The sequence below is a fragment of the Agelaius phoeniceus genome, chromosome 1 (genome assembly GCF_051311805.1).
Source record: "Agelaius phoeniceus isolate bAgePho1 chromosome 1, bAgePho1.hap1, whole genome shotgun sequence".
NCBI classification, from domain to species: domain Eukaryota; kingdom Metazoa; phylum Chordata; class Aves; order Passeriformes; family Icteridae; genus Agelaius; species Agelaius phoeniceus.
Window position 1 is genome coordinate 117,560,683 of NC_135265.1, and position 25,720 is coordinate 117,586,402.

At 33.5% G+C, this 25,720-nt stretch overlaps 1 protein-coding gene across 7 annotated transcripts in view; it reads right to left on the minus strand.

Moving 5' to 3' along the window:
• The window catches only part of ASPH (aspartate beta-hydroxylase), a 114,526-nt gene that overhangs the window by 63,197 nt on the left and 25,609 nt on the right, over positions 1–25,720 (minus strand). For 6 of the 7 annotated variants that reach the window (XM_077185950.1, XM_054635601.2, XM_077185942.1 and 3 more), the window contains 8 exons: positions 11,619–11,708; positions 10,052–10,126; positions 9,271–9,432; positions 7,541–7,600; positions 5,616–5,672; positions 5,065–5,109; positions 4,241–4,276; positions 1,020–1,058 (listed from right to left, as the gene is read on the minus strand). In XM_077185950.1, coding sequence (XP_077042065.1) covers positions 1,020–1,058; positions 4,241–4,276; positions 5,065–5,109; positions 5,616–5,672; positions 7,541–7,600; positions 9,271–9,432; positions 10,052–10,126; positions 11,619–11,708 — 564 coding nt within the window. The remainder of the gene's footprint in view (positions 1–1,019; positions 1,059–4,240; positions 4,277–5,064; positions 5,110–5,615; positions 5,673–7,540; positions 7,601–9,270; positions 9,433–10,051; positions 10,127–11,618; positions 11,709–25,720) is intronic. The other variant, XM_077185947.1, reaches the window with a different exon arrangement.

Below are 25,720 nucleotides of genomic sequence, written 5' to 3' on the forward strand. Positions count from 1 at the left end.
TGTACCTTTTCAACAATTGTTGCCTGGATTATGATAGGATAACTGAAATTTTAAAACCACTTCTTCATCTTTCTAAATACATTCAAGTACTCCCATGTTTTTGCTTTGCAGCATCAACTCCATCTCCTAGACATAATGAAAACCAACCAAAAAACCTGCATACCTATAAACTTTAAAAGTCTTATTTGGATAAACATGCAATTAATTTGTGAGTCCTAATTTCTTTCTTGAAGCACAACAAAGGAACTCAACAACTTAATGGATTCTACAGAAAAAATAATTTATTTTTGTTTTCTCTTAATATGGCACTTTTTAAATTCATTTGACTGTCCTCTTAAGATTATGATAACAAAGGTGACAAAAAAGATTGTTACCATTTATTTGCACTAGAGAACTTCTTGACTTCCTTCTAAACTAAATGATTGTGGGTTTTTTTCAGTCAGCTGTCTGAGATGACCCTCAAAAGAGCAGGCATTTCAAGACAACAAAGTATACAGAACTCAGAGAGAATACTACAGACAAATAATTTGAAATTACTTCTACTAATTAGACAAAAGTTCCAGCAAGAGGTCTGCATCACAGCAGAGCTAGCACTGACAGCCTGTACATTTTGAATGATCTTCCACACTGGTTGCAGGGTTATCAGGAGGGCTCATTACAAGAAGCAGTGTCTGTGATGAACTACTGTGGTCCAGGTGTCCACTAAAAGCCTCAGACTCTGTGTCAGCTGAGACCTTCAAGATGAATCCTCAAGGATGGCATATTAGAACAAAGTTTCTCAGTTCACAGTCAAAAATCTGACTTCATAACAATACAGGCTGCAATGAACCTTTGCCATAACTAGTAATGGCATGACTGAAGGTCATACACAGATTGTGTGGTTCAATACATATAAACAGCAAAATTAAATCTATTATCTTTATGCTAATTTGCCTAAAATATTTTTTGTGTGTGTATATATATATATATATATATATATATATATATATATATATATATATATATATATAGGTATATACCTGTATCTTGAGTCTCAGTCTGCTTTTCATGTTTTGGTTCTGAAAGGAAAGAAGAATAAAGTTCCTGGGTGGTTGATATGCACAAAGTATTCTAAAAATTTGGTTAAACATACAGTTATTTTGTTAATGACAAAAGCAAAAGCATTAAAAAAAACTTTCCCTGGTTTGAGGGCCTGAATAGATACATGAAGCCTTTCTGGAGCTTGTAGTAGAAATTCTACATTAAAAACCCCAAACCATATGTGTACATATAGCTGAAATTTCAAGACCTTCTATCACACAGATGAAATGTTGAAAATAATTACAACAAATCTATCATTCTGTACAGTTGCTGCAATTCTTCTACATTCTTAATCTTTGCATAGATTTAATCTTTGCACAGTCTAATTTTTGTAATTCTGAAGAAGAAACAGATCGAGAATATTCATTATTTAATTTTAGATAATGTCTGAAAATAGACAAAATGCTATCCATTATCTGAATTTTCAATATACACTTACTGTGAATTTCAGACTGAAAAAGGTTTGTTCAGTTTGGATAATGTAATCATCTAACAGGTACTAATCCTCATCTGAAAAAGGCCATTTACATAACATTAAAAAAACCAAAAAAACCCCCCACCTTTATATTATCGTTGTATCATTTAAGATATTGTTGTATGTTACTAATTGTTGTGTGGCTCTCCCCATACTCCTTTGAAAAAGAGTTCTTATAGAATATCCTTAAAAAAACATTCAGAACTCTTTCTTTCTAATGAAAATCTCAAGGTTGCTTTTTTCTCTAGTTTCATGGCCAGAAAATGTAGGAAACTCTTCATAAAACTGGAAGTTATGTACAATGACTGAGTTCTTGTATTCCAAATGCTATGATCAATCATTTACACACTCCACTGTGGGCACTTATTTCCACTAAAGAATTTTTAACATTAGCAGTAACCTCAGTGATGTGATTACAGCGATCCTATTAGAGCAGTTCCTGATCTGAATTAAGAACCAAGCCTCACAAAGCCAGAGTCACAAAAGAAATTGGACTGCTCTGGCCAGCAATCATCTTGCACTGTCTTTAGCTTTGAGAACTCTAGAAAGCACCAGGATTGAAGAAAATATTTCACCAGAAGATCTTGCCAGAAGAGGGGAAGCATGTGATAGAAATGGGGAAGAGAAATTGACTCAAAGCAGTACTGCTGATTTCACAGACAACTGCATCTAAAGGCTTTAATGTGAATCTTCTTGTGGGGTTCAACTGCAGTTTTGGAGGCCATGCCAAAACCACAATCTTCACATTTGAGAGGAAGGATTTCAGATCTCCACAATGGCCTTCAAGCATTCTTTCACTTCAGAAAAACGGAACCAAAATCTCTCTTCTCCAAAAACAAAGTGAATCTGTTTCACTTTCAATCCAACCAAAACCATGTCAAAAGGTACAAGAAAGATAGGCCTAGAGACAAAAGGGATGAAAAACAGGTGCAACTGCTAAAATGGTGTCTAGCACATGAACATGCCCAGAAACTCCATGGACTGAACTCAGACTGAATTGAGAAGGAAAAAAAAATGGTGTGTGACAGAAAGGCAGCCTCATCTCACTGGTCTTTTTTTTTTCTCCACTGCTCCAGGCTGGAGCTCTGAAATGAAATTCCTCTAAAAAGTACAAAGGACGCATTGTGCTTTCTCTCACAACCAGAATACCTTCAAGGTGGAACTTGAAAGCAAGGTAAAATTATGTTGTGAAAAGGCAAATTTTATCAAGAGGAAAGCAGTTTTCCATGGATTATGTTGAACTGTGGAAATAATCTACTACATAAAGAAGCTTGACAATTTAATAGCCAAGAATAATAGTTTTATTGCAGTCACATGCTACCTTACAATTTCCTTTTGAGAAAAAGAATGGAAGTTCCTATTCTCCTTATTGTCCAAATCAGAGGACTGGCAAGAATAAAGAAAGTGTAGGGGGATTTATCTGACACTATTTAAAACTCTCATTACAGTCCAGAGAGGCACTGCTGCTTCCTGAAGTAAATGAATCACTGTATTTTGTGAGTCACAAAATACAGTGATTCACTGTTATTGTATTGGGGTGCCAGAAGAGATTGCAGAATATTAAATGCTTTTGGAACTGATTTTAAAAAAAAGCTGATGCAATTTTACTTTTTACTGATCAACTTAGTCAAAAAGGAGATATAGATGTCTCTTCACAAGGGCATGGAAGCATTTTCTGTTTGTGTTACCACTACATATGAAAGAGCATGAAAAGAAAAGATTAGAAGTTGCACTTCTTCATATCAAAGTGTGAGAAGCAAGAGAAGTGATTCTTGATTAGGAATTGATCATAAAATAACTATGTCCTGGAAAGGCAAGTAAAAAATAAGCCCTGGGAAAAACCTAGAGTCACTTGCCTTTCTATTCGATTACTGCTGAGGCATTTTGTCAAGGGCACCATAACTGAGGCAAATAATTATTTTCTGCACAGGCTAAGGGCTAAGTACACCTTTGGGCCACTGAAAGTCTTTCAGTGGAATTTTGACTTCTATCCCAAAGGAGGATGTTGGAATTTACCTCCTGATAACAAAGAATGTACCTCAAGGTTTTCTGTTGCAAATATTTTGAAGAAACCCTGTCCTTTGCTCAGGTTACATAAACATGGGAAATAAACAAGAGTGCCTTAAAGGCATGTTTAATTCTTCTGAAGTGTGGTAGTCTCCAGAAGGATATCACAGCGGGAATCACAATCACACACCTTTGTTTCAAGGCTGTGACTACTATTCTTCTTGTTTACTTTTTGATTTGGTCTCAGCAATCATTAGCAAATCATCAACCAAATCAAACTAAAATGGTAATTGCCAAAGAACTGGTAGCAGAGACAAGATGAAAAGGTGATACTGAGCTAAACAGATGCAGTAAACCACATCTGACCTGGGCAGGATTTCACAAGGAAAAAGGCATGGCAAAGCCTTCAACATTCTTCTTCCACATACGTACAAACTATGGCACTAGGACCAGCATGGGAATAGAATGAGTATGCATACTCTACACTTGGACCAGTGTTAATAGACTGATTGACTGATTACAAACACTGGGAGTTTGAACAGACAGCCCAAAATCTTAGCTGAGAACTTGCAAAGTAATGTGGCAGCATAGGATTTTTTTTTTTTTAAAGTAATTCCACTTGCATATTAACAAAAGATTTTGATCCCGTAATTTCACTAAATATAGCAGCATTCATACCTTGGTCTTCACTGTAATCTTCATGCACTCTATCCTCTGTTTAAAGAGAAAGAAAAATGAGGAGGAAAATTAATGGAATTTTAAGACAATAAATACACATAAACAATACAATACAATGTCAAGATTATTCGGTTAAAAAATATTTGAAACTATAGTAGTTCATACAGTAATGAAGTTAATAAAAGTGCAAAGGTGAAGATTTCTAACAGATCCTGTAGAAGAGCTGATTGATTTTCTGGCATCAAAAGATAAACTTAAAAAAGAAAGCAATATCAGCAGGCTTTCTTATACGGTTCATAAATATTCATAAATATTTTGATTCTGAATTATTTATAAATTATTTATATTTACAGCTAAATTCTACAGAATAATTTCAGCATCTACTTGTTATGGCTTACTTGCTTTTAAAAAAACTTAGAGATACTACTTTCTTCTTGACATCACACAATCAACAACATCTCTGGCATATTTAAATTATTTTTTATCCACAAAATCACTTCTATACAATTTAAAATTCCAATACCCATTCTCCTGGAAATTCAACCCTCAAAATATTATTCAGCCCATTTGGCTGACATTACAGTGATGTAGTACTCATGTAGGCTTTAGCATCATTTCCTTAGGAAGTTATTATGTCTACATTTTTAATTTACATTCTGAAAAAATATTACCTAGAAGCTCCAAAGTCTTGTGTGTTGTTGTGGTTTGTTTTCTTTGATTGATTGGTTTGGTTTGCCTTTTTTTTTTTGGTATGTGATTGTCTTGGTTTGGGGCCAAAATTCAGTGAATCTTCAATAAAAAGAAAGAAGATTTTTGGACTGTACCTGCATAATGTTCCACAGCATCTTCTGGCATTATCTCAGAGTCACCTTAAATAGAAATATTTAATATTTTATATTCCAATTGAATATTCATGCAACAGCTAAATAACACAAGAGAGCTTAAAAAGGTCGCATACTTGGCTCAAACATGAAAGAAACAATCATACTGACTTAAGACTACAATATCTTATTTGAAAGTAACAGCTGAATTATAAAATACAGCCAGGAACTACACCATAAAACAATAAGTTTATGCATATTTGTATTTAGGCTTATAGTTAGGAATATAAGTATGTGTTGAAAAATCAATCCATTGATCAGACTGGGAAACTCCTGACAGAACAAAATACTTATGTAAGTATTTGTAGATTGGATTCATGGAGTGCTATGCTCACAAATGTAATGGTAACAGTGGCATAAAAATCAGGCCTACTTTATCTAAAAACCATTTGAAAACAAAACTGTGAAGAAACAGTCAATATGACACATCACTTTGTAGCACATTTTAAAATGTGTGATTTTATTATCATTTGAAGTAATGAAGATTTACAAACCTGGAGTGTCTGGATCGCTTACTCTCTCTTCCAAATCTGCAACATAATCATCTAAGGCTGTAAATTAAATATGAACAAATAAATATCTTGAAATTAAAAATATGAAATATCTTTAATATTTCATTGTTTTAATTTGTATCCATAATGAGTCTGTCAATGGCTAAATGTAGCTGCTTAGCTGAAAAGTGAAAAAGTAAAACTCTATATACTGACACTTGCAACTTGACACATGGCAATGTAATGGAAGGTGTTGGGCCACTCTCTCTTCCAGCCTTCTGCTATACTCTCCGTAGGAAAACTATGTAGGGGGATAGAATATAAGAAAATAAAGATAGTGTAAAAAGTAATCTTACCCCTAAGAGTTGCAGCTGAGCCAATTATCAAAGATTAGGAACAGGCTGACTTTAACAGGCCACAGCTGTAACCAATGAGAAGAAGAGTGCTATAAAAGAGTAGGGTGGCTGGTTGAGTGGGGAACTGGAGTCAGTTGGCTGCTTTGTGAAGAAGAAAGAGATAGTGTTTAGAGGAGCTGCCCACAAGAAACACAAAGAAGGTACGAAACTTTTGTGACAGGAGAAAACAGTATGGAACCCCTGTGATAAGACGAGAACAAAACTAGAGCAATGAGAGCCATTGGTCTCTGTCAGTATTTTTTAATATTTATATGAATAAAACATGCAAACATCCTCCATCTTCAAAATTGTGAAGTATCTTCTTTACTAATGTGCAGGAGGCTTCCTTGGTGATGGATCTATAGAAGATGGGATATGAACCAGAAACTGACCTTGGACAATACATACTTTATTTTTGTCATCTCGGACCAATTTACTTCCTTTCATTACCTAGCTAAATTTGGGGGTTATTTTCCTGTATAACTACAATTCTTTTCAATGTTGTTAATATACTCACTATGACGCATCTGAGAAAACCCAGTAGCAAAGGTAGAGTAGCTTATCCTTTTACTTTGGAAGTATAATAGCTTGGATTCTAAACCAGTTATCCCATAAACAGTTTGGAAGAAATAGTTTTAGCTGTATCAAACAAATACAACTATTTTTCTGTCACACCTGTGACACCAAACACAACTGCAAAGTCTAGAGCTAACACTGAATCAAACATAAGAAGCCTGGTACAAATAGAATTCAATGTTTAATGTAAATGCAAGAGACTGTCCATACTATAAAGAAACATGGTTAGAATTCTGAAGAAAATACTTATCAGACAGTAGGGAAATTTTAATATCCACTTAATGCTTCTTCATCATGGGAAAGATGAGCTAATGCCATTGTACATGGTATCAAGCATAACATCAAGATGACTATAAGGTAATCAGATTAGTCCAAGCCAAATTTCAAAAAGCTTTCAAGATTAATTAAGATGTGCAGAAAGACAGAACAAGCATAGTTCAGAATTACATCCTTGCTGTTGACTCACTCTCTGATAGCAGAGTCAGCCACAAAGAACAAACAGTCCTGAAGGAAAGGTACAAAAAACTGGATGCTCCTAATGCCAAGAAAAATATTCTAGAAGAACCTTAGTAATATAGGCTGTCTGAAGACAATATAAGCAATAAATCTAATCTCTCTTTTTAGACTGTACAACCACAGATCATTTGCCTACCTAGTCCCCAATAATAGATAACAGCCAGGAACACATAGTAAATAAAATGTTTTTGCACCAATGAAAGCAGTTTCCATACCTGTCATCTGTTTTTTGTAATAAAGATCTTCAACAACAAGTATGATACAGTCATCTCAAAGCAAAATTCTCCATGACAAAAACAACTAGTTATTGAGAGAAAAGGACCAAATTCAAAAGGATCTATTTCTAAACCAGTCTAACCTTTTCTATTTTTCTCTCTCATATAATTTGTTATATTGAGGCAGAAAACCATTATTACCGAGTAAAGAAAAACAAAATGATACCTGGAATTTCGTATGATTCAGACTCCACTGCTCCAATATCTTCCACCATAGGATCAGCATCTGAGAAATAAATACATTTGCACAAATTTTAACATTTTTTAAATCAGTACACCAATCAGTAAACAATAACACAGATATTATGTAAGAACAGTAATATTTCTAAGCTGTAATTCTAAGCAAATTTCCCCTAATGGCAGCAGGATATGTATACATAGACTGAAAAAAAGTTACTATTTTGTTTATATACAATATTGAGAATGTGTATATATGAATAAACTCTATACTCATTTTCTCAAAAAAAGAAGACACTCCACAGAAATTTCTGAACAAATTGGAGGAAAGAAGAATATGTTCATTTTGCCTTCTTAATTGCAAAGACTTAAAGTAAATGGAATTTGAATTTCTCCTCTAGTCAAAGTCTTCTACTTTGACTTGTGCTGTGGGATGAGTAAGAGATACAGAAACAAGGAGGTTTAATAGACTCTGACTGAAGAGTTTGCTTGTGAAGAAAGAATCTCAGTGCACTTCCAGGCATCAAAACTTTTATAATGACATCGATAACATGGGTTTTATCAAAAGGTATCAAGAGATATTAAGAGATAGGTAAAAATTTCAACAGTACAAATAAAGAGCATTCAGAAAAATTTCCCCCTAGTTGGATTTAGATCATATAACTGCTTTAATATTTTGACTTCAATTTTCATCATCCAGTAAATGCCCCAACGTGACAAAATAGGAGCATCTTTATATGATGTATTCATCTCTGCAGGACTTAAATATAATTAATGCTCTTAGGGAGCCATATTTGAATGAAAGAAGAATGAGAATAAAGTATAGAAAAGACAGTGTTAATAAACTCAAATTCAGTTTAATAAACCCAAAGGTCCAGAAGCAGACTCCATACAGGTTTTACTGATGGGGAATGAACAGATTGAGAGCAGCCACACCAAGAAGCACTTGGAGGTGCTGGTAGATGAAAAACTAGACATGGAACTCATCTGCAAAGGTGTGAGAAAAGGCTGAGAACTGAGGCTCAGCCTGGAGGAAAAAATACTCTGGGATGACCTAACTGCAGCCTTTCAGTATCTTAAGGGGACAAAGAAGCTGAAGAGGGATTTTTTTTACAAGGGCATGTATTGATTAGGAAAGGGGTTTTGGCTTCAAACTGAAAGGGAGCAGGTTTAGATTGCATATAAAGTAAAACTTCTTCACTGTCAGGGTGATGAAGCACTGGAACAGTGCTTCAGGAAACAGTTGCCCAGAGAAGCTGAGAATGCCTCATTCCTGGAGTGTTCAAGGCCAGGCTAGATGGGGCTTGGAATAATCTGGTCTAGAGAAAGGTGTCCTTTGTGCCAGAAGGGTTAGAACTAGGTGATCTTTAAAGCCCCTTTCAACCAAAACCATTCTATATGATTATATTCATATCTCTACTGAGAAGAGATATGCATATTGGAGCACAGAATAATTTTGTTGAAAGCCCATAGAGTAGCAATTAATAATATACAATTATCTGGATTGCAAAACACATAGCAATAAAATATCCCATTTTGACTTAAAATATATGCATTTGCTAAATAATCCTGACACTTCCTAAGGCTCTGTTGAGACTTCCTAAGGCTCTGTTTTAAGCAGAAATTACAAGTCCAGGTTTTAATGAGACACATTTTCATTTGTTTAGTTTGGGTTTTCTTTTATAGATTTATTTTAAATGTATTTAGTCATTCAAATACCTTTCTGAACTGAGTCTGGTGTCTCATATGCTTCTGAAATTTCAGTCTCAAATTCTCTGAGCATGTCATCTGTTGCAGGAGCTTCAAAAGTTTCTCCATGTATTTCTTCCTTTACTTGCCACTGGTCACTTACACTTTCATCTACGTCTTCATGTCTCTCTCCTAATCAATAATGCAGATTGTTAGTGAATAAATTGAATACATTCTCTTTGGTATATTCTATTACCAGCAAATATTCAGTCCTCAGTACACCCTTTGTGCTTTCCAGCTAGTCTCCAAAGGGAATGGGGAGTTACAGAAAACTTATCTGCACAGTCCAGCATTAAACCCAACTTGCCAGGACCTTCTTTGCTCACCGTAAAGGCCAACTCTGCCCTGTCCACTCTTGCCCTCTATACAGTGTTTTGAGGAAGCTTTTGTTAAATAAATGATTTCAGCTATTACTGCCAAACAAGTCTGGGTAAGAAGACACAGTTTTAAATAAAATGGTTTAAAATAAAAACGTTTTAAATGTTTTAAAATAAAAAGTTTAAAATAAAAAAAGCTTTTGTTAAATAAATGATTTCAGCTATTACTGCCAAACAAGTCTGGGTAAGAAGACACCGTTTTAGGATTTGGACTGAACTCTCTGAATTGTTTTGAAAATTACAAATGAGCTGATTTGAATGCTTTATGCAGGCAAAAGTGCTTTAAGTGCATACCAAAACCAGACTCTGAGATTCATCTATCCTATGGCAGTATTTATAAACTCTTCAGTGGTTTTTAAGTGTTAATACATTACCAGGATGGGAATGGAGAGCTTTATGAAGAACAGATTGAATCTCCTCTTCCAATTCTATGTCAGCAGTCTTGTGCTCTAAAAGGATTATAAATTGCAGTGAAGTTAAGCGCAAAAGGCAAAATCTAAACATTAACTCAAGGCTTGCAGCTTTTAGTAGGCTCCATAATGTTCTTAATCCCTTTCACAAAGTTCCCTAGAGACTGACCTGGTGAACCTCTGCAACTCACACAATTAGAAAAACAACTTTGTCTTGCTTATTTTCCAATATAGAAAGTATGCAACAATCACATCAGATTCGTCCATCTGAAGATGAATTGGAAGAATTTATCTACACTGCATTTTTTCACATATATTTTTCCAGGGGTAGTAACAACATCAGGTAACTACTCAAACCAAGAACTCTCTTCTAAGGAATTAATTTACTAATACTTTCATCCATTATCTTCCTACAATTTAGGCAGCATCACTAGGAAGTCATATTTGACAACAAAATGTGAGTTGCAGGAGTAGGGTCCTGCAAAACAGGGAAAATAGATACATTACAGTATCAAGGTCTTGTTCTGCTACGAACTGCCAGCAGAAATCACAAACTGGTTTCATGGACAAGTGATTGCCATCCAACACACCAGCTCAGGACATAATAGGAATTTGTATGAAGTGTTGTCTTCATATAAATGTCCTGAAATCAACATTGAGAAACCCTACAATGACACATCTGACAAAAAAGCTGTAAACCAGGTAACAGCTGCATTTTCAAATAAGGATCCAAAATGGCACCAGTTACGAAAAACGGTCCCACAAAACCAAAAACCACACACACATAAAAAAAACCACCCAACCAGGAAACCATATCTTGATATATTTTATAATTTATATCCTAAGAAAAGTAATGCAAGTCTTTTGAAGCAAAATCTATATTCCATAGATTCCACTGGCCATATGCTCCAAATTTATATATTTATGTATCAGGTTCACATAAACATCACATAGGATAAGCCTCTTCAATAACGTGGAAAAAACATGTACTCTTTGAATAACACTAATGCAAATCACTCATGTGAAATGTGACATGTAAAATATTTATTCTTGAATCCCTCTAAATGGTAATACCTTCCACTAATAGTATAGGGCTTTAAAAATGTCTAGATTATTTTTTTAACAGTAGGAGCTCCATTTATTGTATTTATTATATATTAGTAGTTTTAGCAGAAAAGTGAATACTTTATTATCTTACTAAGTTGGTTGTTGAGAGGGTTTTGTTTTTTTTTAAGGTGAAGAATTTGCTGTTATTCTGGCTGGATATAAGTTGGAAATCAATCTAAACCACAACCATACATCATCAGAAAGTTATTCTGATGTGATACGCCTACAATAGTAACCATGAAATTTTACAGTTTTCACGGTCAGTGATTTATACAAAGTTATAAACAATGATTCCTGTTAAATAAACTTCAGTAAAAAAGCAACACAAAATCTATAAAAGAGTTTGCATGTTAATGACACAGAACTATAGTTCAAATGAAGTATCATGTCTTTTGTTTAGTCTAAAATTGACAAAAGGTCTTACCTGATTCGACATATGACTTTTCAGCAGGCTGGACAGTCTCCTCAGATTCTGGTGATGCTGGCTGTGCTGGGACAGATCTTTCTTTAAGGCCTGCATTTTTCAGTTATAAAGTTAACTTTATGCCCTTTTTGAACTGATTCAGTTATAACATAAGAAAGTTCTTTCAATTAAATTAACTGATGTTACAGTCTCCAAAAATGCATTCAAACAATCACAATTACAGGGTTGTCATAATATACAGTGATATACAAAAAGACTAAAGCATATTCAGATAGTAAACAAAGATGTTTAGAAGACAAACATAGAATGAGGAGGTAAAAAGGGACAGAAATTTAAGCACTTGCTTTTATTTCAAAGTAACTGAACAAATGACTATGGTATTCTCAACATTTATTCAGTATCCAGTAAAAAAACGGGCAGCAAATTTTTCTCTCTGTTTCTGCCCTAAAATAAGTGGCAAAAAGTGCTTCATATGATAAATTTCATAGGTTCTATGAAGAACTAATTTGAACTTTACAAAAAGCTGCACATAATAAGAATTACTTAAAATTCACGTGTTACATCTTAGAAGATGTGATTAAGATTAGTTTGACAACTAAATGACTATCGAAAAAGTATGACTGATGCAATTTTATCACTAAGATTGTGACTATATCACAGTCTCTTTCTAGATCAAAACACAATGAAAAGAAAGCAATCAATAAATGTAACGATCAGCACCATCATCATGGCAGGAGATAAAGATACAGCTGTGATAGATCATGTCTCATCTTAAGACACCATATGGTCAAGAATGTGTTGGTATTAGACTAATTCTCCTCTCAACTCTCCTTTAAGAGGGTTCAAGCAAAACTTCTACAAGAGGTTCAGACTGGGCATAAGAAAAAACTCACACACCCACAACCCCCCTCCTCTATGAGGGCACTGAAATCAGTGGAAAGGACTGCAGAGAGGCTGTGCATTCCCATCCTTGGAGGTTTGAAAGACCACACTGGGAAATGGCCAGAGCAACCTGGTCATTCCTCTGAAATGACCCTGTTTTGACAAAGATGTTGGAATAAGGATCTCCCAAAGTCCCTTCCAAATGGCATTTGCTCATAATCCTACATCCAAGGTCAATTAAGGTAAGACTCCTTTCTCAACAAACACCACTGCCCAAAGCAAACTAGTTTTTCAACAGCTGTATACATGGAAATTAATAGAAAAGATAGAACGTAAGAAAGCAGAGGATAAACTATAATGAACACTCCTGTAGTACTAGCAATCTTGTAAGAGCAACTCTTAAGTGGATAAATATTATATTTCAAGTAAGTACAATTAAAAAATAGTAATTACCACATTTCTATTGGAGTCAAACATATCTCAATGCAAATTGGACTAATATGTCTCAAACCAAATTTGTGTAGAGATATAATTTTATGCATTGTGAGAAAAGCATGTATTTATTTCAAGTAATGGTGACAGGACAACAGAATCAGGTCTATCTTATTATTTAATATTATTTAAATAAATTATTTTATATTTATATTATTATTATTTAAATTTCAATTATTTGAAGATGGGTAGTTGGGCTGCATCCCAAAGTAGTGTAACTAAGAGTCCACCACTTTGGAGTCAAAATGAGAAGCTAAAGAAAAATGCCAAATTTACACTTAATTTTTGGCCAATTTTCTTCTGTCATTAAAAAACCACCCACTTAGAATATTAAAATATATTATTAAGACATATTAGAATTATTAGAATATTAAAAAATATTATTAAGACATTCATCTTTTCCTGCAGGACTATTAATGGCTACAAGAGTAAGAAGTTACTTCCTTCTACAATCATCTTAGGATGGAGACAAAACTAGTAAGTCATATTAACTGCTCTCACACTCCAGAATCCATAAGCATGGAAACAGCCACCTTGCTTTCACAAACACAGTTCAGTTACTTTACACATACACTGCTTTAAATAAGTTTTTGTATCTTCAATAAGCCACCCCCATGTTCAGATCCACATACTCTGCTTCACGAACAAAAATGAATTCAAAGCATTTCAAAAGACAGGCAATACTCCACACCAAACAAGAACTATGGGTACTTAACAGGAAAGAAGGAACCAACAAGTGTCTTTGTTTCACTTGCACATTTCTCAATTTAACCTTCAAGCTTTTTATACACATCTGTTGTGCTTAACACTGATTTCTATTCAATCTTGTCAAGTACGTAATATACCAAATAATTTACTTTTTGTAAGATATTATTTTCTCTTCTCTGTTTATTAAAATTGCATTTAGCTTTTACTTGCCTGGTGCATTTTTTGAGCTAATGTGGTGACTTGTTGCATTCAGTTTGATGACAATGCAACAAGAGATATACAACAAGACAACAGATGTCTGGAGCAAAAATACTTTATTTTGTGGCTGTCTGTAAACCCCTGAGTGCTGCTCAAATAAAAGTTTCTTTGGAAAGGAAAAAATAAAACAACCCAATCTTTCCAGAACCACATAAACTTTGGGTCACAGATACAATGTTAATCAGAACATCAATTCATTTGAAATTTCACTCCCACACAGGTAAAAGTTCAGGCACATTACAGGAGAAAATAAAAAGTGATGTGCACCATACCATTGTGCCACCATCCTTGAGAAGTGTGATCTGAATGCTCCTCTGGTCAAATATGCATTTTAACACTTAGCAGAGCAAGGGTAAAAAGTATATCTATCATCACCAAAACCTAACAGAGAATGTTCATTATGAAGGTGCATTTATTAGATCTTCATTCTCTCATATTTTTTGCTAAGAATTGTAATGTTCACAATGCACATCTCTTCCATCCCCCCTCATGAATTTATAAGTATTTAGAATATACCTCAGAGTAGATCACCTCTGTTAATTATCACAGCCAGAATCTTAAGATACTGTACTGTTTTCTACAGCTTTAATTTGAACTATTTTTCACAACTGCTTGAAGGTTTCATTTTCTCTAAAAAAAAAAAAAAAATCAAATCATCTTTAACCTTATTATCACACCTTAGAACTCTAGGGATCAAAGCATGATGCAGACATATGTATGGAACGGCTGAGCTAAGTGTATTGCCAAGTGTTATACACAAAATTTTAGCAAAACCAAAAAGAGAATTAACCTTCAGGACTTCAATCTTAAATTACCATCCACATGCATATATATACTCATTCTCAATTTCACTCCTTTGTTTTGTTTTCCTGAAACTTACACTGCAGTACATCAAGAACTAATCTTAAACTTCCATTACAAATGTTGTTCTGAATCCTGTGTAATTATATTGTGCGGTTCCATACAATATACTTGCTTTCAAATTTATTTGGAAAATATTCATTTCTAGACAAACTTGACAGCAACCATAGATTCAAAATATTCTGAAATCTCTCTATTATCTCTGCAGAAATGTTTTTGCAACTTTATTTACTCTAATGAGACTGCTGAATAAATCCTTCATTGATGCTGAAAATACAGAAGCTGTAAGAACAAACTAACACAAGATTTTGCTTATAGAAGCATCATGCACTTGAAAGTGTTGAAGAAGATAATAGCTGCAAAATACCCAAGCTGTTCTCTAAACAAGTTCAACCAGAATAGAGTAGTACTAGCATATCACATCTTACATGTAATTGGAATACAACAATACTTATCAATGATGAAATAGATGGCCTAATTTTCATCAGTATTCCTTACCAAAAGGCTATCAAACTTGGAAAAAAATCAGGACACAGTTGAATAAAAAAAGTGATAATGAATCAAGATTTCCAACACAAATATAGAGAAATAAAATAAGTAAATAGGGAATGGAAGAAAACCAGAAACATATTGTCATGGGATCAAAAGACAAAATGTAGGAACATTTTGATTGAGTATACCCTAAGGTCTCACAATAAAGTGCAACTCTGAAGTTGGTTTGACTATTTGTGTACAAAATAGTTTTTTCAGGAAAAAAACCCAGTTTCCTTAGGGAAAGAATTTGGCAGAGAATAAGTTACATTTATTGGGTTAATAATGGACACTACAGTCCACTAATGCACCTCTTGGTTGTTTCTGTGAAATAGAAATATTTTATGAGTTTCCACTACATGTGTCCAGATAAGCCTGTTAATATTGCTTTTAAACTTGCATTTTATATAGAACATTCAACTTTCATCTCCACATCAAGCAAATACAAGTAAACACGGAAAGAAAAAAAAACAATCAGAAGACCCCAAACCCATATTTAGAGTAGACTTGAAGTAACTGGCATCAATCTGACATTTGAATGTTTTCAATACACATTGGTAGCCAGGCACATTAACACATGTACATACTTGAGTTTCACAGCAGATGTTTCTGCTTTGTGTTTATAATATCAGTACACACTGAACAGTTTTTAAAAAAATATTATATATAGCCTTTGTTCACACTTATTTCCAGAAAACATTATTTTCTTATTGCCATTTTTACTACATTCATATATAATATGCTGAATTTTACATTCTTGAGGTCTGTTCCTCATTAGCAGAATAGGAACTCTTGTTTATTTCTTTTCTTTCTTGTCTTCCTTGGATTACCTTTAACTATCTTTTTTGTTTCTTTGTCTTTTCCCCACCTGAACGGTGCCATCCTTTTCACTGGCTGATCTTTTTGTAGTCTCCTTGGATTTCATACTTTTGTCTAGGCCTTTTTCCTTTCCTCGGTCTCTTTTAGCCTTGTCAGAATTTTTCTTTAATTTATTCATATCAACAGCTTTCTTGTCCTTTTGATCAGTGGCATCTTTTCCTTTCCTGGTTTTCTTTTTTTCTTCTTCATTTTCCTCCTTTTTGGATTCCTGCTTCTCCCTTAACTTCTTGAGTGATTCTTTAATAGCTTCTTTTACTTTTTAGTTTTTCATTTAAAAAAGAGGAAATGTTCAATAAGAGAACCATTCTTAGGCCAAAAAACATCTTATGAACAGCCATGTAGAAGCTTTGATCAAATTATTATTTAATGTTTGTTAGATTTAAACTTGTATAGTTAACTCCTAAGCTTTAAGCAATTTAAACAAATTAGTTTTAAACTTTTAGGAACATCTCACACCATGCAGCCAGCAAATAACCTTGGCTTATACTGCAGCTGCATCCAAATGAAGTGTTAATCTAGAGAAAACCATGCCTCTATTATCTTACTGCTAACTTCTGCAGAATGCTAAAACCACTTTTGCCTGTGAGCGTGGAAAATCAGAATAAATTTTGAGCCTTGGACAAGAGCGTAACAGTTACAAACGTTATTACACATATTTATAATACAATGGTTTACTGATATTGCTACCTCATATTAAGCAAAGACTTAAAAAAGGCAACTGAAGTACATATTGAGAAGTACAAGTAATAAGAAACAGCAATGTCTTGATTAATTAAATCAAGTCCAAAAAAGTTAGCTGGGTTAGACTAAACTCAGTGAAATAAATCAAAGCAATAATTGTAAATTGGTTCTTACAACTTTGTTTTTCAGTTATCAGTAACATTTTTTTCTTTATTTTACTTTTGAAGTTGTGTCACTTGTGCTTCTCTACTTCAATTACCATTTGGCTGTGACAGGGTATACAGATAATATGTCATAAAACAATCAGAACAGAAGCCTTGAAATTTATGTTCAATGTTTAATGTTCAATATTTACTTCCATTTTGCCATAGTTTTGAAAATATTTGTCAGTACCAATAGAATTCTCTAGAATAAGGAATTTTAATTCAATAAAATTCAGAGATTTTTCATTAAATCTGTATCCAGTATTTGCATTTAATTTTGAAATTAATACTCCCACACTATTAAGAAAGTGATAATGACTTCTACATATAAACAGCTCTATTTTTATTCAGACTTTTGCGAGAAACTGCAGTATGTTGAGGCAAAAAAGCAGGTCTGCCTCTAGCTGCTGTGTAACGTTTCTGTGGAGTGAGCAATTCAATTACATAGTTCGGTCTAAAGGGAATGACATCATATTTCCTTCCAAATGGTTTTTGACATAAAACATTTGAAATATGCCATTTATTTATTCTCATATCAAACATTGAAAAATAATCCAAAACTCAGGAAAGAATTGCTAAGTGACAGTTATTACAGTCTCTGAAACATGCAGTTTGCAACCAAGTTATACCAAGCACAATGTGGAACAAATGCTAAAAATTTCAACTTGATGCAAGATGCTGAGAAAAGCCACACTGGAATGAGCAGCAAACTTTCCTTAGCGAATACACGTTTTTCCTCATGAAGGTTTGTATGGTGAATAGCATGCATTTTTCATATACTGCTAGGAAAAAACACCTTGCAGTCTGTATGGTTAATGTGACATAGAGTCTGTTTCCATAGCCTCATGCTGCCCAGAGGTAACTGAGCAGATATAAAAAGCTACACACCTGAAGTACACCTTGCACCTTGGTGTTTGCTGTTGCTAATTAGCTTTTTTTTGTCTTCAACACTATGACCTGTTCATACAGCAATGTAATTATAAATAAATATATGGCATAAATTGGTTGCAAGCTATCCCACACTAAGCTTTCAGAAAATGTTGCAATCAATCCTGCAAATAATATTAAAGGGGAAGTTATTGGACTTTGCCTAAATTTCAATTCTCACAGGAAAAAAAAATAGATGAAACCATTAAAGTACAGCCTTAGAAGAATTAAGGCACTCAAGGCCACTTGCAATATAGTAATGGTATCATGAATTCATGGAAGATAACAAAGAGGATTTCATACAGAGCAAAATCTTACTTAAAAACATGCAGAATATCAGGTTATCATAAACTACTTACAATCCAAGCAAGACATTTGTTGTAAAAAAAATCCACACAAACGAAATATCATTTCTAGTTAGGAAAGCGCTCGCATTGCCACTGAATTTCAATCAGTAGTAAAAGAAAATACTGAGAAATTGCAAGAACAATATTTGCTGCACCATTAGAAAATATTTAGCCAACATAGCTAGTATTAGTAAACATTATAACCCACAGTTGGTATTTGTAATGCACATGCATTTCATACATCCTTATCTGCATAAAGTTCCGCATGAAAAAGAACATTAAAAATACCTTTGAGTTTAGTTTTTTTCTTGGCTACCCCTCCTGGCTCCTCACCTAATTAGTTGCAAAATGGAAATAGGTTATGAGCATATTTGTGGTATTTAATAAACTTGACATTAAATTTTCCAACCTGCCATCTTATGTAAAAAGTTCACTTTACATAGCACACTACAATGCTATGGAAAAATACAAAATATTAACTCATTAAAAATAAAGCAACTTCAGTTGCAGGACCATCACAAGTACTGATGTGAAAGACTAAGCAAAGAAAAGTACCACATTACCAGATGCTACTTGTGAAGCATCTTGACTTGGAGATTGCTCAGTTCTCTCCAGACAAGTGCTGACACATAATTATAACCAACAACCCCCTCTGATTTCTCTGCAAAGTATTTGCCAGTTGCCTCTTAAATGCACTAATTTATGCTTCTATAAAATTTTATAAGTATTTTATTAACATGTTAACTCAAAAGGCCTTCAAGTACACAGGTATTGCAGAGTATATAAACTGACTGTTTTCTTACAATAAATTACAACATATGTTTCTTTATCCAAAGGAAAATAAATGTTTTGCTATTGAGCAAATAATAAAGGTATTGCTCAGGTCTAAAAAGCAGTTACCAGTTCATAAGTTAAAATATTTAACTGCATTACTCCAGACTCCTTAAGACAGTTAGTCTTTTACCATTGTAGCTAACAAACTGAGAGCAGTCAGCCTCTTGCTTGTACTCTATAGCTAGTACCACAAGAGGCATAAAGGCAGAAGCCTTTCCAAAACTACAAGTAACATTTAGCTTCACCTTTTTAATACCATTAAAAGAGACTGGATTATCACTATCATGATGCTGTGGATTAAGACTTAAATCCCACAAATACAGCAATTTTAACCACAAAAATCATGTAAGTTGCTCTCTAAAAGCCAACTAGAAAGTAAAGAAAAGCTGAAAAGATAGAGTAACTATGTATTTTTAAACTCATACATAATCTTATTAAATGAGAAGAGATATTCCTATGTCTCAACACTAGGCTTCTCATTCAGACATACAAAACACCTACACTGAACATCTGCACCATGAGCTTAGATTTCCAGAAAACAGTACTTACCTAAACAGTGGCATATATAAACATTTAATCTGAAAAAACAAACAATACTCTAATAGCCTATACTAAAAAAATGAAATCACAAAATTAAAGGATTTAAATGTAAAGTCACTGTAATCACCTTGCATCTAACTTCTATATTACATGTTTTCAAAATATCAAGTGTTGACATTATGGCCAAAATTGTTTTAAAAAAGGTTAATCAGTGAAAATACAGGTTTAAGATTAATTTCCTTACAAATTCATACCTGGGATATGAGTCTTTTCGAGCTCCTCCCTCATAGATTACCACCATTGCTGAAGTCCAGAGCTCTAACTTGACTAAAATCATTATTTGGCCTTACTATTTCTAAGCAGTGTATGGAAGAATAAGTTAACTTTTTTTTCATATAAAAGGAAAAATAGACTCCAACTTTCATTTACATCATCAGTGAAAATATAAACAATAAAAGGTACTCAGAAAAGTTGCACAAAGCCATATTTAAATTTACACCCTCTGCCCACTTTTCATATTAGAATTAACATTACTGGATATTTTGAGATACTCTTAAAAGCATATGTTGACAAAGAAAATGGTAAAATTTTGCAAGTATCAATATACACAACAATTATCATACAGATATTTCAAATTATTTTAAAATTAACATATATGCACTATGTTGAAAGATTACAAAATAGCTTGTTACTGATTACTGTTATTTCACTTGTTAAATATTCACATAAGTAGTAATTTTGTTTCAATCTGCTTTTATGCAATGAATAGCACTAAAGTTCTCAGAAAATTATCAATTCATGACATTACTATAGAAATCATGTAAACTTTAACATAATAATAGATCTGTTCACAAGAGAAGTATGTAAAATAATATATTTTAAAGCATTAGTATTATGCAATAATCACAAGACCAAAATCCTGCTACATCTTGATTCCCACCCAATCATGATCCCTAAAAGGGAAATCCCTACAGCACAGGGAAGTTTTACTTGTCAGCCCCAGTTATGCTGAAGCAAGATGGGTGCAAACCACTTGGTTTTCCAAGATATGTCCAGGGCTTGTGACAAAATCTGGCACCTAATAGAATTCATCCAAGACTTAGGCTCTTACAACACAGGGACACACAAGCAAATGTCCAGAATTCTATAAATCATGTAGTTGAACTTGTGGACTCTTTTCTAAAGTCCAATTCAAGGGGCTTCACAATTGTTTTGACCTAGTTTTAAAGTTCCTTCTTTTTTTTTCCATTCAATCCCACATTATAAATGTCCAATGCTGGCAATGCAAGAAGAAAATATACAATTTATAACATCAAGCGTGGGTATAGTGGAAGTTTGGAAATGGCCATTATTTGAGTTAGTTAATTAAAAAGTTCAGTTCAAAGTTAACATAGGTCTACAATATTTTTAAATAACTCCTTCCAATGGTCACTCTATAAATTAAATAATCCTCTCAAAGTGGTCATTTTCATACAGTGCTTAAAGGTGGTCAGCTATCTTAACTGACCTTTTGAAGCTCAGGAATATTAAAAGCATTCTTATTCTGCAACAAAGTCCAATCATTTCTTCTATTTTTCCCCATAAAAACATTCAAGAACATTATCCACAAACAACCACGAAGTGAGAACAGAGATTTAGAAGTTGAGCATCAGAAGAAAAATATATAAATACTATTTTAACTTAGAAAGATAAGCATTGCAAAAAAAAAAAAAAAAAAAGGCAAAAAGCTCTCAATTTTTCAGCAGTTTCCCAGATGTTGACAAATAGCACTCACATATTTAATAATATATTGAGCAACCTGGCATGTGCAAATACTATTTTATTCACTTAATAATCCTGAAAACTTTATTAGCCTTGCTAGACAAAAGGCTTTGCCATGTGAAAAATTTCCTTTAAGTCAATTTCTTCACAACCTCTACCTGCATAAACATTTTTAACCTGCAGCACCAGGAAACAAATAAAGCTAACTAAAGTAGTTTCTCCACTTAGATGTGAAAAAGGGAGAGGCTACTTTGCATTTACTGCAGAAAGCAAATGGCCAGGTTAGCACCAAGCAGCTGACACAGCACTTGCTACCTTTCTGTAATTTATGCAAAGCCTGGAAAATAGAATATAAAGTGTCATGTTTTAAAACACTAGGGCTGGTGTTCAAACTCTTGCCTTAATTTATGATGTTCCATCAAGAACCTCCTTAGCTACACAAAAAATTAGCAAAAGATGTTAAAGGTGCAGTACCAAAAGAGGAAATACAAATCTGTAAGACAAAATCATTATTAAATTTTTTTATCTCCTTTTTATTTTCCTTTTCCAGAAGAGCTGCAAGTCAGAAGAAAATATGATTGTTTGTATATCCCCCTGCACATAATTATAACTATGATTGTGCATTTATAATATGCTATATTAGATATACAAGGTCATCTGCTAAACAAAATTAGTTTACTGAGAGAAAGCTAACACCCACTTACCTTTAACTGAGCTCAGAGTGCTTGTTTTACCAAAGCTTGTAACTCTCCAAGTGCAAATTTTAATTCATACAACTAGCATAAAAACCCCTCAAACAACCAAACACCAAACTTCAGTATATTCTCCACACGTTGCCTTAATATCTCTTGCTTACTTAACTGCCTAATGTCAGAAGAAAATCCAGATCAGATACACATGGCAGAAAGCATTTTTGTTCCCTGAAGTCACGGATGTTTATGCTGCATCCTGCATGAGCAGATATAAGAAACCAACAAGCAAATTTTGCCTTTATTACCCTCATCTTGAGACACACATCCTAACTGACCATGAGAAAGACAATACCTAATTTATTTCATGCTACTGGGACATCATTATGATAGCTGCTTATCTGATGGAAACCAAACAGGGAATTCAGCAACACATCTCTCCAAAATGACTGATCTGTACACAGCAGCCTTCCTCAGCTCCCAAATTACATTTACAATACAGGTGGGTTTTACCTCTCCCATCTGACCATGAAATGAAATTAAAATCTTTCTCATGTGTCAATATACTCTTCTGCTATGCTGCCATCTAAATGCAACCTATACCAATAACATTAATGAAAATTTGAATTCTTCTATAGTCAGTCAATTGAGGCTAACTCATAATGAAAATTTTTTAAAGGAGGCAGGGGGAAATACTGGTAAAAATCTTTGCAATAAAAATTTTAACAGATATGCAAACAATCTCCGTACCCTTTATTCCCTTCAATTCAAAGTTATTCTGTACATTATGAGCATTGTGATTTCTCTCTGCCATATAACACTCTTTTACCTTCAAATTAAATACTGCTGAAGGTGGTCACAGAAATCTGGGGTTCAAAGCTTCCAAAAGTTTTTGGCCATTTCAGATGTATGGGTATTAAGAGTTTTTACACCTATAAATTTATTTTGATTAGTATCACAAGAAAGCAAGAAAAAGCTTTGCTATGAAGGTTAGTGCAGTATTTTGTTTGAAGACTAGCAATTAAAATACCAAACATTTACCAACAAATGACAAAGTAAAACAGCCCACAGATTTCTAAAAGCACTGGACAAAACTGGAAGACTACAATTTTAGTCACAGATATTTATTTCTGGCATTCCGAAAACTAAATATAAATTAATTGTAAGGTATATGAGGGTATCTAATAAAACCCACATGTCCAATTTAATATAAAATCAGTAAAGCTTCATTCCTTGCCAGGTATAAAACCCAGCAAGTTCTGATCACTTAAACAATATATTTTCCACACACTGGAAAAAACACACACTCCAAAAAAACATTGTTTGCTACTAATTTTCTCCTGTTTTAAATTCTCAAACCAGAAACTTCAGGAGAAAGCAGCAGCCTTGCTCTCTAAAGCAATTATTCTAAGATAATAGAAGTCAAAATGCCACAGCTTTCAGCCCACACTTTAAAAATACTTTAAAAAAATGTAATGACTGTATTTTTAGAGTCACGAACAATCAAACTAAACTAATTTTAACTAAAATTTAAAACTAAAAATCTAGTTTTCAAGTTCCTCAACTAATTTCAAACTAAGTGGGCAGACTCACAAGCAAATTGGGATACTGTTCAGTTTTCTTTGCTTATTTGCACATCATACTCAGCTTAATGTTTTTTGCTTTTAAATGTCCTTTATAAAACAAATGAACAAACAAACCAAAAAAAGCCTGCCATCCTGATATAACTGAACATTCAACTACATCTTATCACCCTCCTTACTAGCCAAGTTCTGCTTGTAAACACAACCATTAAGAGAATACATGAAAACCAAACTCCTCTATTCCAAACTTCCAGAGAGAACCACAGGTGAGGGTTCAATTGTTAACTCAACAGGAACAACCCCAGGCAAGACTGAACACTTCTGAGAGGACTGTTTTCCAGAAAGGAGGTATCTGACAAAGATATTTACTTACACTAGGTCTTTGCATCCACCCCTCATCCCTTCTCCCCTGACAAATTCTTCATTCCCACTTAATTGTTTTTGAGCAGATGCCTACACACTTAATAAAATCAACAAGGAAGCTGCATGATATCAAATCAGAACTGTTGGCCCACCTTTCATATCTGCAGCCCACATTAAACTAATACACTGTTTACTGATCACCTCAGTGCCTCTAGCCTTCTAGTGGTTCAAGCAATCCACCTCAATTGCACCTGAAATATTCCCAGTTTATCAATTCATTTTTTTAAAAATTTTGTATAAACTTCATTATATGGAATTCTTATAGCAGATGTTTCCCTTCTCTTTTTGGCTATTTATTTCCATTACTGAAGTATCTACAATAGAATTCAATGTTATATGACAAATTTGTAATTCACATTGAGAGGTAATATTATCCCAAAACAGTGATGAAACTCTTATTTCTAATTCAAATCTTCTTCTAATTAAGAAAAAATCTTCTTCTAAATTAAGATAAATAAAATTCTCAAACAAAACAAAACAACCCAAGCTTACTTATTTCCTACATCTCAGACACTGCAAGTTTCTTGCACTTGCTAACAATTGCTGAGTAATATTCCAGATCTACTAGCATTTATTTTTATAATGTTTAGGGGTTTGTTAATTTATTTTCTTTGCCTTACACTTCATATATCTTGTTTCAAAACCCATTAAATTTATATTTTGTTAGCTTTTTTATATCCTAATACCCAAATATTTGGAAGAAAATGTGACCAAGGCTCTCATGGCTCGACTTAATTCATAAACCTTGAGTAGCAGTATCAGCCCATCACAACATTTCACTTGCTTAACACTAGCACATTTTTATTACTTTTAAAAGATTATATAGAACCTTGAATTGCATGATCTAGAGGAAGTTTTTTCAAACAGGCATATTAAATTGCTTTAAAAATGGCATGCCAAAGTAAGTGAAATTTTATTTATTTTAAAAAGATGTTAAAATTTCAGCCTGCAACTACTAGTGTTTAAACTTGGGTATCATCTTCATATAGGAAACCAATACAAACTTCAGCAAAGCAGGCATTACAAAAACCAATTTGATACAATTTTAATATTAATTTTTTGGAGTACATTATTAATGTTTTAAAAGGACAGCTTAGTTTCAGCTTTTGATACCTGATACAAACTGCAGGACACAATTATAAACTGCCCTTTCTATACCAGTAACCTCATAATAGCAGACAGAATTCACATACATGGAAAGTATTTCTGGAACAACTGCCATAGAACAGTTTCACAAGAAAAAGATTCAAATGTGCAAAACTACATTAAATACTTAAATTTCTCAAGGAATAGAAGACATAAAATTCCAATTTCCAATTAGTCTTTAATATATTCAATATTACATTACAAATACATAATCATAACTTCCCACTTTCACGGAAGGCCCACCTTATAAACTAAAAGAAATTTGGAACAGCCCTTGTGATTTGATTGTCATATTAAAGAAATGACTGAAGTTTTAGTTTGAAAACAGACAAGTCAGTGGGAATAAACCATATGACA